General features: G+C 41.6%; 3 protein-coding genes across 3 annotated transcripts; all 3 read left to right on the top strand.

Annotated features, from left to right (window-relative positions):
- The first annotated feature begins 821 nt into the window (after positions 1–821).
- Positions 822–2,174, top strand: LOC137586122 (uncharacterized). The gene has a single exon (XM_068302128.1). It carries the CDS (start codon positions 822–824, stop codon positions 2,172–2,174), a length of 1,353 nt encoding a protein of 450 aa, XP_068158229.1.
- Positions 2,175–2,243: 69 nt separating this feature from the next.
- On the top strand, positions 2,244–3,260 carry LOC137586121 (uncharacterized). The gene has a single exon (XM_068302127.1). The coding sequence runs from the start codon at positions 2,244–2,246 to the stop codon at positions 3,258–3,260; it is 1,017 nt and encodes a 338-aa protein (XP_068158228.1).
- Positions 3,261–3,728: 468 nt separating this feature from the next.
- LOC137586120 (uncharacterized) lies at positions 3,729–5,342 on the top strand. Its single transcript, XM_068302126.1, has 2 exons — positions 3,729–4,246; positions 4,334–5,342. Exons 1-2 carry the CDS (start codon positions 3,729–3,731, stop codon positions 5,340–5,342), a joined length of 1,527 nt encoding a protein of 508 aa, XP_068158227.1.
- The last annotated feature ends 11,765 nt before the right edge of the window (positions 5,343–17,107 follow it).

The following is a 17,107-nucleotide window of genomic DNA, read 5'->3' as shown; positions in this document are numbered from 1 at the left end:
ATCATGGAGGAAATGAAAACATTCATAAAGGCCAGAGGAAGATTGAAGACAACCATTACCCGCATATATGGATATGCAGAGAATCCTGCACAGGATGCCGACGTCTTCGCAATTGACACCAAATTGGAAACTTTGTCCAATGCGTGGAACGAGTTCGTGAAGTCTGGCGACGAATTGGCCAAATACGACAAACTAGAGGGTTATGTGGACCCTACCGAAGACTTCGGGATATACGAGGAGAAATATGAAATACCAAATGCCCGCCTTAAGGCTTTACGAGCTGCCTTGGCTCCGTCTGGCAAGTTGGAAGAAATCGGCGCGGCTGGTAACGATGGTTCGCTCTTCCAAGGAATTCTGCAACAAATGCAGAATCAACAGCAACAACTACAACTCCAGATGCAGAGTCAAATGGAACACCAGCAGCGTCAAATGGAACTCCAGATGCAGAGTCAAATGGAACACCAGCGACGGCAAATGGAGCAGCAGCAACTATTGGTTGAGAGATTGCTCTCGCCACAGCAATCTTCGTCTTCGTCAGGCTCACAGTCGGTTGCAACAGCGGCACCAAGAGATTGTGAGTTACCGAAAATCAACATCAAGCCCTTTGGTGGAGATTACAAGGAATGGCATGCCTTTAAAGACCTGTTTGAGAGTACCATTCACGGAGTGACAACTTTAACGAATATCCAAAAGATTCATCACCTTAAGTCATGCGTCATAGGAGAAGCAGCGATACTCATCCAGCATCTGCCCGTAGTGGATGCAAATTACGTCACTGCATGGATCGATATGAAAAGCCCCGTTACTTGGTGAATTTACTGATGGACACATTCACCGCATTGCCAAAAGCTGTTGGGCAAAACTCATCATCGCTACGCGCTCTGACTTGCGGAGCCAGTGATGTTATTCGGGCTTTAGACGCTTCTGGACAAACGGGCCGTGACTGTTGGCTCATATACTTGCTCATCAACAAGGTTGATGAGGCTACCCGACGTGAATGGATCGACAAAAGCCAAGATATCGAAAATCCTACCATTGAAGAGTTGCTCAAGTTTTTGGACTCACGATGCGATCGCCTTGAGCTCAGTCAAGTTATCGATCATGTAGCGAGCAAAGCACGCACCATGCTTGCCATTACAGGTAATTGTATGAAATGTCATAGTACTGAGCACATACTGTCGGCTTGTCCTCAATTCCAGAGCTTGACTGTCAAGCAACGTTACACCTTTGCGAAGGAGAAACATATGTGTTTTAATTGTTTGAGAACTGGACATGGAGTAAGCGCTTATGGCTCGAAGTCTTCTTGCAAGTATTGCAAGCGCCGCCATCATTCTATGCTGCATTCTGAAGGCCATTCTACACAGCAAAATAGCTCAGAACAGCACCAAGGCAACTCAGGCCAGGTTTCTGAGGAGTCACCAGCGGCATCAGCGATAGCAATGATGAATGTTACCAGACCCAGTAAGCCAAATGGCCAACGAAGAAGCACTCTACCTACTGTATTGGTACACGTCCGAAATTCTCCAGGAGCCTTGCTGACGTGCCGTATTTTATTGGATAGCGCCTCAGACTTGTCATTCATTTCGGAACGGTGCGTACAGACGTTGGGGCTTGCACGTTCGCCATTTCGAGTTGCCACATCGGGCATCTCAGACGTCACGGCGGGAATAACCAGAGGTTTCTGCTCTCTCCAGATGATGTCTCGTGTGTCGAGTCATTGCATCGATATTAAAGCTCACATTTTAGGAAAGATCACCTCACCATTGGCACGTGAAAACATTGATGCTTCATCACTGTCGGTATTTAAGGGATACCAAATGGCTGACCCTGACTTCAGAACTAACGCCTCAATCGACATTTTGCTGGGCAATGATTGCATTTGGTTAGTTCTCACCGGAGAGAAGTTATGCGATGGTCAAGGGCACCCTATTGCAGTTAACACCATATTTGGATGGGTAATCACATCGGTATACACTTCAAGATTGCAAACATCATCTACGTCATTGCTGACTACGGTTAATATAGATGGACTACTGCAAAGATTTTGGGAACTAGAGGAAGTTCCATCACACACAACTGTAAACAAAGAGGATGAAAAGGTCGAAACGCACTTCCGGCGTACCCACAACCGCAACTCGAATGGAAGATACATAGTCGATTTGCCCTTCAAGTAACAAAACCCACAATTTGCGGATACATTTCAAGTAGCGAGATCGCGCTTTCTCGCAGTCGAGCGTCGTCTAATGAAGGACTCCAGCTTGAAGTTAAAATATACTCAGTTTATGAGAGAGTATATCCAGCTGGGTCACATGAAGGAAGTAGCTGCAGACGAAGACACAAACGTATGTAAGAAGTCATTCTATTTGCCACACCATCCAGTCATAGGCGCCAAGCTGCGGGTGGTGTTCGATGGATCATTTCAAGATCGGGATGGACGATCTCTTAACGACGCACTTCACATTGGCTTATGTATACAACGCAACCTCTTCAACGTTTGTCTGCGTTTTCGAATGCACAGATTCGTATTTTCTGCGGACATCGTCAAAATGTTCAGACAGATTTTAGTGGCCCCTGAACATCAGAATTTTCAACGAATCCTTTGGAGAGAAGACCCTGAGGAACCATTGAAGCATTACAAGTTGACCACAGTCACCTATGGCACGGCATGTGCACCGTTTCTGGCAGTTAGAGTGCTGGAACAACTGGCAACTGATCACGAATACGAGTTTCCAAGGGCGGCTAGGATACTTTTGGATGATTTCTACGTCAATGACGTACTGACAGGAGCCATGAACGAACAAGAACTGCTCGACATTAAGGAAGAGCTGATACTCCTTATGTCACGGGCACAATTGGAGCTAAGCAAATGGGTCTCGAATAGTAAACGAATTGCCAGCAACGAGGAAAATGAAATCGATTTCTCAAAGATGGCAGCAAAGGTGCTTGGGCTGCATTGGGGTCCTGGAGAAGACGTCCTAACATATAAGGTTTCATTATCGGAACATATGACTTGTACGAAGCGACAAGTGCTATCTGACACGGCACGCATCTTTGACCCACTCGACATTTTGGCGCCAGTGGTGATCAAGTTTAAAATTCTGCTCCAAGAATTATGGCTGCTTAATCTGGATTGGGACTCGGAACTGCCAACGAAGCAAGCGCACTTATGGCAAACATTCAGAAAGGACATTTTCACGTTAAGGAACTTGAAGATACCACGATTTGTAGACAATCAACCCGATGACATCGAACTCCATTGATTTTCAAATGCTTCGTTAAAGGCTTATTTTGCTGTCATTTACAACCGTGTGACACACCTAGATGGAAGCATCGGAGTGGCACTCATTGCAGCTAAAACAAGAGTTTCACCATTAAAGCAGAAGTCGTTGCCACGGTTGGAACTTTGCGGAGCTCTACTATTAGCTCGTTTATTCCAAGCAGTAAGGTCTGGTCTGCGCCAGAAGGATGTTAAGATACACGCATGGACCGATTCTACAATCGTTTTGTCATGGCTTTCGCATCAACCCTGTAAACTTAAAACATTTGTTGCCAACCGAACGGCAGAAATACTAGAGACCATACCACGTAGAGCTTGGAGACATGTCAGCACTAAAGAGAATCCTGCGGATTGTGCATCACGAGGCATGCTAGCGAGTGACTTAATTAACTTTGATCTATGGTGGAAGGGACCATCTTGGCTGCACGACTGTACACTATACTCAGAGACAATGAATAGACCACCAACTTGCTGCTCAATTCTCAAGCCAGCAGCAGAACTTGAGTTCAAAACCAAAATCTTGACAACCATTTCCAAGGATATTGAGGATTCCCCATTTGAGGTACTACTCGGAAGGACATCATCTTGGATCAGACTGGTTCGAGTGGTCGCATATGTATTCCGCTTCGTTCATCGAATCAAATCAAGCAAGTCTAAATATTCAGGACCTCTAAAGTTCGATGAAGTTACCAGAGCAAGGAAGTTTTGCCTACGACAGGCACAAAATCAATTCAATGACGATAGACAGCTGCTTTTGAGGAAGCAATCGGTGGAGCGACGATCAATTTTAAGCAAACTATCTCCCTTCGTTGACGAAGATGGAATTGTACGTGTGGGTGGACGTTTGGAAAGGTCGCAATTGCCTGCAGATGCCAAGCATCCAGTAGTTTTGCCGAAACAACATCGCCTTGTGGAATTGCTGCTGAAACATGAGCACAAGGTCAATCTTCATCCAGGAGTTTCAGCAATGTTTGTAATAATTCGCCAGAAATATTGGATCATTGGCGCACGAAACCTTATTCGACGTATCACACATGAGTGTTTAAACTGTTTTAGACAGCGCCATCACACAGCAAATCAGTTAATGGCCAATTTACCGGCTGTTCGAGTGCGACAAGCCTTTCCATTTGAGCATACTGGATGCGATTATGCTGGACCTATCTTGTTGAAGGTTCACAAGGGACGAAATCCCAGGAAGGAAAAGGGCTACATTTGCCTGTTTGTATGTATGGTTACTTCAGCTCTTCATCTGGAGCTGGCCACTGATCTCAGCACCGACACATTCTTGGCGGCATTAAAACGTTTTATGGCTCGTCGTGGGAAGTGCTCCCAAATGTATAGCGATAACGGGCGCAACTTTGTTGGTGCAAAACGTGCACTAGATGAAATGGTACAGCTTCTCGCTTCACGCGAGCACAATGATGTCGTTTCAAAAGCCCTTGCGGATCAAGGCATCAAATGGAATTTTATTCCTCCATATTCACCACACTGGGGTGGTAAGTGGGAGTCGGCAGTACGCTCAGTTAAGCTGCATTTGCGACGTGTAATAGGAACCAACGTCCTCACCTTTGAACAGATGCACACACTGCTCTCGCAAATAGAATCTGTCGTTAATTCGCGACCATTGTGCACAGCATCGGATACTGAAATTGCCTACCTGTCACCGGCACATTTCTTAATTGGCAGAACATATACAACAGTTCCTGAAGACGGCTATTTGCAGATTCCGACCAATCGATTGAGCTACTGGCAGCATATTCAAGCAATGCTTCAAGGATTTTGGAAGCGTTGGCATCAAGAATACTTGACATCGCTACAACAGCGCCCGAAATGGACCACCAAGTTACCAAACATTGCGATCGGTAAACTTGTACTCATCAAGGACTCTAACGCGCCTCCATCGGCATGGCTCTTAGGACGGGTAACTCAGGTGTTCACAGGAGATGATGGCCTCGTCAGAGCGGTTCAGGTTCTCACCAAATCAGGAGAAGTCACTCGCCCTATCACAAAGATTGCAGCCCTACCGGGTTCAGAAACGGAGTTTCAGGGGGGGGCGGGATGTTGAGGAACCAATTGTCATTTGACTTGCATTGCTATACGCAGCAAGGCAAAGACTCATGAATGATCTTGCACATCTCACAATGCTTTTGTTTTTGTATTTTCTCTTAAGTTTTCTAGAATATACTGGCGTCAGTCTGGTATGCTCTGTCTCTGTCACTCTTTATAAACCTATATGACCTACGTAGTTGCGTAAGAATTGAAAATTTAGTAATAAGCAAGCAAACGAACGATCAAGACGTGTTCTAGCAGTGGCAGACACAGTTCAACAAAATTGAAGTAAAAATAAAGTTAAGTTCTTATGAGATATTAAACACAGTGGTTTATTGTTCATCAGATCTATTATTTTTACGCTGTTGATGACATTAGCCGTTGGATGGTCTATTTTGTATTCTTGAGAACCATTCTTACTAAAAAAATTTTACTTTTTGATAGTTTAGACCTGTTTTCGATTATAAAGAAAATGTCTAAAAAATATCTTTATGGATTCACATAATTTTTTTTATTTTTAATTCAAAATTTTGGGGGTTTTGTTTTTTAAAGAAAAGGAGATAAAAATATTTCAACTGTGTCTTGCACAGTGAGCCAAAGACGAGGAAAGATAGAAGTATGCTTACAACTTGAACAATTTTTAGTTAAATCTACGCCTACGCATGTTTTTTGTTATTAGCCTGAGAGAGATTGGTTAGTTGGTTTACTGTGCTTAACTTAGAAGAAGAGAATTATTTACTTATTACATGTCTTCGCTCTTTGGCGAAGTTGAATTGTATTTTTCATGAGACACTCTGTGTAGGGCTGTCGGTCCTTGTCCTACAGTTCTGTGTGGAGGAGATCCTGAAGGAGCTTACTTTTACGCCTTAGTCTGGCGTATTTTCCTCCTGTGGATTTCTTTTCGGGGTCTTCCTTCTGTTTTTCTTGGCGAGCCCTGTACTCAGCTATCGCGAGTGGGCGTGGTCCCTTGTTTGGACACACCTCTAATACCTCTTCTACCTTTGTACGGTATGTACAGCCGTCAGGAAATCCGCTGATGAGACGGGTCGGCGCTTGTCATGAGCACGGGTATTTTCGTTTTTGTAAATTATTACTTTTTCTTATTTATTTCTTTTGCGTGTGTGTGTGTACCTTTTATTGTTGATTATGTTTGTATACAGAAAAATAATTTTTTTTTTTTAATCCAAGAAGCACATTTGTACTGGCGGCATTAAAGACAGCTTAATGTGGCAGATAAAGATCGTTGTTACTGCCGTCAAATGGCAGCTGACGGATGTGCCCCAAGTTTTAATACTCTTGTATGACGGCGTTGTAATCAGCCTTGCGCGGAATATTTAATAGTAGCCGACCTTCGTTTATTTTTGATGTTGTTTGGGTCTCGAAATGGAAATGAGACCATATTTCACCCCGAATCATATCTCCTTGTGGTCTTCTGGAAATTGACCTCGCAAAATGAGTCATTTACCGGTTTGACTGGTAAATCCTCCACCTTCCAAAACATTGTGAGACTACTTAAAGCGACCCTCGTGGTAAACGCAGCAACGAAGAGCGGGCATGTAATGATCCAACCGAATTTTGTCTCTTGTGCCTTGGAAAGCGTTAACGCTGGTATACGTCAATAATGAGAAACAGATCAATCTAAAAGACGGGTCAGCTAGCTGGAAATTGGCCATTCCTTCCAGTGTGGCTTGGGTTATCGTACATAAAGGTATTCATTCCATCGGCAAATTGCCTCAGAGGTAAAGTATGTACAGACAATACTGTGAGAACTGGGCTGCGCTGGGACCGGTGTTGGACTATTCTCGAGTCGAACGTCCTTGTGCAAGAACATATTGTGAGGACTCTTGCATGTGTAGCAGTTATGTTGACTTTTTCTTTATACATAAGAGCATATTGTGACGACTCTTGCATGTGAAGCAGTTATGTTGACTTTTTCTTTATACATACCACCCTCTCAGGCACCGGCATCCTAAGGAAGTGGGGATTTCAAAACAGCGATTCTTCTTTAAATAGAGATCACAGGACTTTGCATTGGCGATCACATTAGCTTCAAATGTATGTGCCTTTCGGGTGACTGAATGGTGGTTTCCCGGCGGTTTGGATGTGGGAACTGAAATAGCCAATGCACTTGTATTTTCAGCTGCTTCGAGCGTTCGAAACCGCTCGGCGTGGAAATCGCCCATCGTTTGCCACTCTGGGTAAGGGTAATTTTTGGAAATTTTATTGGACAAAAGAAAATGTCACCCCACTTGATGACTGGCAGCCAACAGTACGCAAAAGCACGAATGGATGCCTGAAGCGCATTCTGATGATCCTTTAATGCATTTCCGGACACTTGGCATGTTTGAGGCAGGTCAAGAAGTGCTCTGAATTGGCTGTTCATGATAAGGCGCTTATTTTCGAAAGGCTGTTTGAGTGCGTTCTATGCGGTTTCAAAACTTCGCGCTTGTGACAAGTTTTGTTGTTGTGTATTTGAATACAAAAAATATTCTCTTTTTTTTTGTCTCTTTTTCATTTGCATATTGTAGTTAGCCTTTTCTTTTATTTGCAAACCCCTCTCTTTAGCCCCATGAAGCCTAGCAATCTGGTCTGAGATAAGTGGTAAAGATACCTATCGGCGATTGTATTATCATTTAACATACGATAGTCCACACAAAGACGGTCAGTGCCATTTTTCTTTTTAACCAACATCATAGGGCTGGCAAAAGGTGAGCAACTAGGACGAATAATGTTTGACTTCTCTTCCTCACTAAGCCTGTATGGACGCCGTTGTACTGTTTTTTGTGGATCTATAAGTCTAATTTCCAACTGCCCTGTGGAGACTCGAGTCTTTGGAATTCCGTCAATAAACCAATCAGAGTATCGCTTTAAGATATTAATTACAGCAATCTTATTAAATTCACTTATATCGCTGTCAGATTTGATGGCATCCTCTTATCCGACTAAACTAGTTAGTTGGGCTTTTTTTGTTTTAAAAATTTGGAGGTTCTCAGCGTCCATTGTTACGCCAAGGCCCTGGCTAAGAATTTAACGGCCAATCAACATATCGTACTGCAAAAATCTATCCATAATACCATGCATCAAAACCTCCAAATGGTATGGTTTTACATTTAAATTGGTTAAAACCTGCTGTGTACTATAAATGTGTTCTTTACTTAAACTGTTAAGTTTTACAATATTATTAATTTAAATTTAAATTTATCCGTAAAATTTATCGGCAGCACTTTCCTTTATTAAGGAACACTCAGATCCAGAATCAAAACACTCCATCGCACTTGAAGCAAATGATTGTCTTTCTCTTCTGCTCTGGAGGAGAGACAGCCTGACGCCAGAAATGGCATTTGACGTCAGATTGTAGCCGCATTCGCTTGCTTTCGAAATCTCCCGGATTAAAATGGTCTCGTCTCTTTAAACAGAAAACGCAATTAACTCGACTTGCATTTCCTCTCGCGTCTTGGTGTCCTGAGCAACGTGAGCCAAAACCACGTAGCAGCTTGCTCCATACTCATTCCATTCCATTTTGACAGAAGTGACGTTAACAACCAGCTGCCGTTAAAATATTGAAAACTGCCGCAGCTGGGGTTTCGGTGGCTTCAAAATGCTGCAGAAACAATTCCTTGAATTGGGGCCATACCATACCAGCAAAGGATATTTGAGGAAGCCTGTTGGATGCAGTGATTTGCCTAGAGCCATGAAAAGTGCGCTGCCCTCTAAAAAGTTTTCTTCCAAGATAAGGTCCACTGTAGAGCACTAGACAAGGGCGCTTGATCCTGGGGCATTAGGATTAAACTTTGGCAGGCCTATCGGACCAGTACCTTTCTTTTAAAGGAGTTCATTTCTTACTGCCTTAATACTCTCCATCATCCAGCGATGTTGCGACTCCAAAATGAAACAAATGCGGTCATCAGGATTGCTCTGGTGTGGAGGCGATCCTACTTCTGATGTCGGGGTGCCAAGACTGTTATTCACGCTCATGTTTTTTATAGTTTCCGTTTTAGACTTTTCACTTTCACTGTAACACTTTTTATACCCTTTCAAAAAAGGATATATTAATTTTGGTCAGAAGTGTGCAACGCATAGAACGAAGCATCTCCGACCATACAAAGTATATATATTCTTGATCAGCACGACGATAAGGGTTCAAATAGCTATGTCCGTCCGTCCGTCCGTCCGTCTGGATCAACGCAAACTCCTCCTAGACCGTAAGAGCTACAGAGCTGAAATTTTGCACGTGGGCTTGTATATACTGCAGGGGTTGTATATCTCGGATTCAGCCGGATCGGACCACTATATCATATAGCTCCCATACAAACCCCAAAGTCACGAACAGTGACTTTTCTCAATAACTTCGTTATTTTCTGTGCTTTTATCGTGAAACTTAATGTTCGAGAGTTTATTATGCCTGTTAACTACTGTGCCAAATATAATCAAGATCGGGCGACTATATCATATAGCTCCCATAGGAACGATCGGTCGTTAACAGTGACTTTTGTAAATAACTTCGTTACTTTTAACGCGATTGCTTTCAAATTAAACATTTCTTAATTTAATATATCTGTTAATGACTGTGCCGAATTTGATCAAGATCGGGTGACTATATCATATAGCTCCCATAGGAACGATCGGTGGAAAACAGTGACTTTGATCAATATTTTAGTTATTTCCTATGAATGTAGGCCATTCTTTCGCAAACATAAGCCTTTTTAGATAAAACGTTCTTCCACATTGATGGTTAATAGGTAAGGAAAGAGTTACCAAAAAAGTTGCAAGGGTATACAAACTTTGACGCGGTCGAAGTTAGCCCCGGCCCTCTGGTTTTTGTAACTGTTTGGCTAGTTCCCAGGGGGTTTATTAACTGAGCTCTTTAGCCCGAGGCCCCCCCTTTATATAGGACCTGACCTAAAGAAAGCTCTCAACATTTGTTTTATAGCGGACGTTGACGATACTATGCGCATTACGTTCAAGTGGCCCCTACGACACCAGGACAAAGCCTGTTACGATCGAGCCCAAGCAGTTAACTGCCCACCTCCTACCCGACCGACCGACGGGTGCGGCCGTATAACACACAGCACGAATCGCTTGGACGAATACACAATAGAAAAAATAGACAAACAAATAATACTATAGCTATCTATTAACTAAATGTAATTGGATAGGATAAAGGTATCAAAGGATTTCTACATGGTACCGACAGATTTACCTGAGCTAATAACTCAGGCGAGTCGATATCATCAATTAAGAGCTTGTGCATAAAAATAACACCAAGCATAATTCTGCTGTTACTTAGGTAAGGAAAGTTAATCAAGGGAAGTCTACTAGAATACGAAGGCAAATTGACATTGCGATCCCAACTTAAGCCTCGAAGAGCAAATAGCAAGAACTGCTTTTGAACGGATTCAAGTCTAATCTGGTGCGACTCATATTAAGGTGACCAAATGATCCATACTCTAAGATAGGGCGGACAAGCGAAGTAAAAAGAACTTTAGTTGTATAGGGGTCGTCAAATTCTTTTGGCCATCTTTTAATGAAACCCAGAACACTCATGGCCTTTGCGATCGTGGTGGAAATATGGGTGTTAAAATTTAACTTATGGTCCATAAGTACGCCCAAATCGTTCATATTGTTTAGACGTTCTAAAGGTCTATTGTTTAGAAAATAAATGACCAGCTAAGGAGAGTTCCGAAAAAAAGTCATTACCTTACATTTGGTTGTGTTAAGAGTTAATAGATTAAACTGGCACCAGGATTGAAAGTTTTTAAGATCAGGTTGTAGCCGACTAAATGAATCTGTATCTTTATAAGTAAGACAAAGCTTGACATCGTCAGCATACATAAGCACGCGCGAATGAACAATGACTGATAGAAGATCGTCAATGAATAATGTGAAAAGCAGAGGGCCAAGATGACAACCTTGAGGTAGACCAGAAGTCACAGGAATGGAATTGGAAAAAGAAGACTTAAAAAGTACCTTCTGTTTCCTATTTGTTAAATATTCTCGAACCCAAGAAAGGAAAAGAGGTGGAAAACCAAGTCGTTCAGTTTAAAAAGTAATGACGTTTGATTAACAGAATCAAAGGATTTACTGAAGTCAGTGTATATGACATCAGTTTGTTTAGCATTTTTGAACCCCTTGATAATTATAGAGGTAAATTCTAAAAGGTAAGTGGTTGTAGATCTGCGTTTCACAAACCCATGTTGGGATGTCGAAATAATGGAGCTGCAAAAATGTTGCAATTGCGAAGTTATAATTTTCTCAAAAGCTTTTGGAATAGCGGACTATTTTAAAATACCCCTATAGTTAGAGGCTTCGGACTTTTTGCCATTTTTATGCAGAGGAATGATATACGACTCTTTCCAAATAGATGGAAAAGAGGAAGATTCGACAGACAATAAAAACAATATTAAAATGTGTTAACACAATGCGTTTGCACAGAACCTGAGTACACATCCAGGTAGACCATCTGGCCCAGGAGAATAAACAGGTTTAACTAGATTAAGTTCACTTAGAAGAGACTTTTCATCAATCACTGGATTGAAAATACAATTAGCCTTTATTGCCTGATCAGTGCTCGCTTTTTTATTTTGAAAGGACAGTAAAGATGGGTGCACAGAGGTTTTACGTTTAGAATTAACAAAATTATAAAATTGTTTAGGGTCAGAAGAAACCTGAAGCTTACACCGCTGAAGAATATTCTTATAGCATTGTGTATTAAGCATCATGAATTTTGAACGAGCGACTGTATACCGAGCGTAATCTGATGAACGTCGTGTTTTTTTAAACTTCTTATAATATCGAGTCTTCACATTTTTCAAATTGGATAACTCTCGAGAGAACCAGGGAGGTTTGTTAAGCCGCTCCAGCCTACCAAGAGGCACACAAATATCAAAAAGTAAATTCAGAGTATCATAAAAAAAAACGAACAGCTGTGTTCATGTCTCTACAATTGTACAGATAAGACCAATCGGTAGTAGTAATATTTTCATTAAGGCTGGCAAAGTCAGTCTTACGAAAGCACCTAGTTAGAGGTAACTCATTTGAACCAAGTAATGGTAAAAGCAAGGGCAGATCAATTTTTAAATTTAATGTAGGATGAAATTGGTCTTCGGAAAGAACAAATGGTTCGATCCTAGAAACATCACAATAAGAAGAATCCAATACGAAAATAAGATCTAACGATTTTCCATTAGAATTGAAGACAGGATTGACTTGGGATAAAGATAAGCCTAGAAGGCCATCAATAAAGTAATGTGACATAGAGGGCAGCAGCATGGTAGATTCATCTGTTGGTGACCATGCTAAAGCGGGTAAATTAAAATCACCTACAACAATGAGCATGTCTTGATTGGAAACTAAAAAGGAGACAAACTGAATTGCCTCTAAATGATTTAAATATACCACCATGTCTGACAATGGTGGAATAAAGGAACAGGTAATGAAAGCATTAAAAGATTTAAAATTTACTTTACTTTTACCTGGGACCTAGAAAATTGAATCATTTTAGATGATAAAGTAGCATCAACAGCTATCCGAACGCCACTGCCTATGCGAGAAATTCGGTAACGGTTATAGCCACGTCTCTGTAAAAGCTAGAATGTTATGTTCAAAAGAAAGACTATCTACATAGAGATTAGGAAGTTTAGTATTCAGTCCTTTAACGTTCTGGTAACCCAGGTTAAGGGACGAAGCTAGTTTTTTGACACACCAGCAGATGCTGATGTGGCAGAAACAGTATTAGTTGTTGTTGTTGGCACCGCAATATTCGAGACGTTAACTTTCTTCCGAATATAGGCTATTACATCATCAGATGTGACAACAGGGTCTAGCCTAGAAACAAATATATGTTTCTTTGGTGGTATTCCAACGAGACGCCGCGGTCCCGAAGCGTCAGCCGCAGCAGTAACGTTGGACAAGTCACCCACTGCAGCAGTCAACTTGATGACGGGGCCCTCGATACTTTTAGAACTATCGGCAATATCCATTGGAATGGGTAATTTTCCCGGACACATCGGACACTACAATATGCATCGTTTGTGACGAATCACATTTCTTCTGCTGCAATCCCAAACTACGCCCCTGTGGGGCCCCTTTTTATTTCTCGTTTATTTTTGATACGCCCATGGAGGGCACATTAAATACTTCAATACTGAAACTAACTGTAGTTCTTTTTTTCTGATAGGCAATACTTACGATCGCCGCCTCTCTCTCTTTCTAACTACCGTCTTGATGCGGCTGCAGCGTCGACGCGTCGCGGAGAGAACAACCTCCCGACTGCGGACGCTGCGCTGCATGGCGACGCTAAAGAGACCATGAGAAACTGAAAGTGAAAGAGAGAGACGGCGATCGTGACGCGTGCCAAAGCACAAGACGCATCGAATGTTTTCACCGTTAGGACATAAGTAGGCAGAGCAAGGGTGGGTTTGAACAGAGAGCTAGAATTAGGGAAAAATCACTTCGCCAGTAGCCACGTGAGTGATCAGTCGGATTGCGCAACAGTGAGAAAACCAACAAGTGCCACCAAGGGGAAAAAAACTAAGAATAGAGAGAGATCCTTCAGGAATAACAGGTGAGCCCGTGACCAACGTCCCCCCCTTTTTCCACTTGAGTGCGGTAGGGACCCAGATTTTCAAAATGTTTAGGATTAATTAATTATTAATAAATATTACAACATGATTACTTAATCTAACCCGGCATTATTTCTTCATTCGGCACTGAACTTTCGTATACCCTTTCCCTTCCCTTTTCCTTGTCCACCTAATTATTTGAGTGGAGCCAAAGGATCAGCGGACTTCGGCAGGATGAGTTATTCTCCTGCAGTCGAAGTCAGTCGCTGGTCCCTAGGCTCAGTCACTCAAGGTGAGGAGGCAACGGATCTCGGCCGAGCGGGCTTCGCTTGGCAGACGAGATCAGTCGTTGCAGTTCCTCTTCACCATCCCCGTCTAATAACCCCACTAACATTTCCTTTCCCTCTTCCCTTTTCCCAGTTCAAGAGGCAACGGATCTCGGCCAAGCGGGCTTCGCTTGGCAGACGAGATCAGTCGTTGCTACTCCTCTTGGACTCTCCTTCTACTCCTTTCCCTTCCCCATCCCCCCCTTCAGGTGGTCTCGGCCCCTTTATCCTAATACTCGTCAAGGTCTCCAGATCAAATAAATGTTCTGTAGACTGGACTCTGGGACTGAGAATTGTACCCCAGCCAGAGCTTCCTCACACGTTTTTAAGAGATCATTCCCAGGTAATACCGGTAATTCCTTACCAATAGCATTCACAACCGGGCTTTTAAACGATATCAATTGCTGTACATTAGGAGTGGACGGTGCACGAGGCCGGTCGGGAACGATAAGAGATGCTGGCGGATCAACAGATAAAGAAACACCCCAAGGACTGGTTCTTTTACGTTTCGGAGACTCATTCATAAGCGATAAGCTTCTGAACTGAGTCTTCACCGCTGTAAATTCCGCTTGGAGTTTGTTAAAACTTGCCCTCAAAGTGTCAAAACTATCTCTAGTCCGCCTCATGAACGAGCGCATCTCGTTCTCTACCTCCCGGCAAGCATCACATCTATATTTTAAGCCACCACCTTTAGCAATAGACTCCTTGATTCTGCCTGTGTAACCTGCACACTTAACGTGAACCGCATTGTCACACAACCAACAAAGAATATAATCATAATCGATTATGTTTTGAGCAGACAACCATTTTATTAAAAAGTTACATTTATTTAAAAAAAGGAATCAAAAAATTAAAAATAAAAATTGAAAAGGTAAAAAACTTGTGTATAAGAATATACTGACCAGTACTGACACAAAGGTTAATTTGCAGAGTAGGCCTTTACAACTAAAGAAATTGATAAGGAAGAATACACAAAAACAAAAACAAGTATCACAGAGTCGCTGATAGGCAAAAGACGAGAGCGCAAATCAAACAAGAATAGGAAAGAGCGGAAGAGCGCGTAAAATTGAACACATGCAACAACAATTGGTACGCAAGAGCGCGAGAGTCAGCTACAATGGTAAAGACACAAAAGCAAAAGAGATAAGCTAAACAACAATACCGCTGATGCAAGTATTGTTGTAAGTTTTGATTTATGTATATTTAAACAAAAGCACAAAAGCGACTACAAGAATACGCGAAATGAAAATTGAATTCGGATGCTGAAATTATTATTAAACCGATAATAACGAATTAAATTCAGGAATTATGCGCGAAAGTACTTCGATTAAAAATATCAAGGGAAGCCAATTATATGTACATATGTGAAGTATGGGTACGGATGCTGGAGGCATGTACATGTACTTACATACCTAAAATTTAGGAAAGAAATTCTTAGCTTAAAAATTATGAAACTCCACCGATGCTAAGGGTTCGAGAAGATCTTGGTATCCGGCTCAGGGACCAAATGTTTAGTAAGGTTCTTGGTTTGTGGGGGCGGCTAAATGAATTTTCTTTCCCTCAAAGATAAAAAAATGGGCACGCACAGGAACTATAATTTCACTTCTTGATTTATTGGCATCAGTTGAAGAACTTAAAACTAGCTTAACTAAGAGTACCAATTAAGCCCCGTTTGAACAGAAGTGTGGGGAGTTCTTTTTCTGGGGTGAGTGCTACGCATGTAGGGAAGAGCGGTACGAGGTGAAAGCTCGCCTCTCTCAGCCCTTAATCTTCGTGTCGCCCGTTGAGCACAAACAAACTGCAATATAGCAATTTTTACACACGAGGAGAAAACTCAAAATTTGCACCAAAAAAAATTTAAACGATTTAAATCAAATCAATCCATGCAAAGCCGATCAAAATCATTATTAAGCAACGAATTCTTAGTTTCGTATTTGTTTTTGGATCCACGACTTCAACATACTCTAACGGCAACACAAAGACTTGAAAAAAGAAATCATTTAAGAACTGTTCTGGCTCATATCAATCGAAAACCCTTTTATTTGATGTGAATAATAATAATCTTCAACTACCTTATCAAAGAATTAATGAGGATGTTTTATTGTTCATCAATCATATTGTCACTCATCGAAGTTGGTCGTGTTTTTTTGCGCTCTCACTCAACTATTTTTTTCGTTCTTTTGTGCACTTAATCTATAACATTCACATTAAATTAAATTATCTCAACCAATTTTTATCATCGCCATATTCATCGCGAAGCTTAAAGTTAAATTTACATTTACATTTTGATAAACATTAAAACATTAACAAACGAAATTATTATTTTGTTGTTGCACTGCTTAGTTTTTGATTTGTTGCTATTCTTTGCTCCCACCCGCGCTCTCAATTTACAGTTCACATTTTGTTTTTGTTAGTGTGGTATTGGTGCTCTCTATTCTTTTGTTTTCTCTTTTGATCGCGCTCGCGGCCGGCAACTTCGCGCTTGTGACAAGTTTTTGTTGTTGTGTATTTTAAAACAAAAAGTATTCTCTTTTATTTGTCTCTTTGTCATTTGCTAATTGCAGATAGCTTGTGGTTTGCTTTGTATACGCCTCTCTTAACATTTACATCTTTCCCTTTTTATTTACATATTGATTTATAATTTGTTTTTGACAAATGAATTTTTTTAATAATTTCGGTCTGTTGCAAATATAATTGCAATAATCCCAGCAAGACCAGTGAAGACTTTCTTTGCTATTGGCTGTGTGACAATGTAATGCACTTTAAGTGTGCTGATATCGTTAAGGAGTCCAGCTTTGGCAGGTGTGGAGTCTCTTTCCCATTTCCCCTGAAGACAGTATCCAGTCCGGGCCCAGGAATATTGCCAATAAAGTAGCCACATGAGGAGCTAGTAA

The sequence above is a fragment of the Drosophila tropicalis genome, unplaced genomic scaffold (genome assembly GCF_018151085.1).
Source record: "Drosophila tropicalis isolate 14030-0801.00 unplaced genomic scaffold, ASM1815108v1 contig_905, whole genome shotgun sequence".
NCBI lineage: Eukaryota > Metazoa > Arthropoda > Insecta > Diptera > Drosophilidae > Drosophila > Drosophila tropicalis.
The sequence above is the reverse complement of the archived record's forward strand: the minus strand, read 5'-3'. Positions and strand labels throughout refer to the sequence as shown.

Coding starts and splice junctions, on each gene's coding strand:
- LOC137586122 (XM_068302128.1), top strand. CDS start 822: ATGGACACATTCACCGCATTGCCAAAAGCTGTTGGGCAAAACTCATCA.
- LOC137586120 (XM_068302126.1), top strand. CDS start 3,729: ATGAATAGACCACCAACTTGCTGCTCAATTCTCAAGCCAGCAGCAGAA. Junction 4,247..4,333: donor CATCCAGGAGTTTCAGCAAT/GTTTGTAATAAT, acceptor AAACTGTTTTAG/ACAGCGCCATCACACAGCAA.
- LOC137586121 (XM_068302127.1), top strand. CDS start 2,244: ATGAAGGACTCCAGCTTGAAGTTAAAATATACTCAGTTTATGAGAGAG.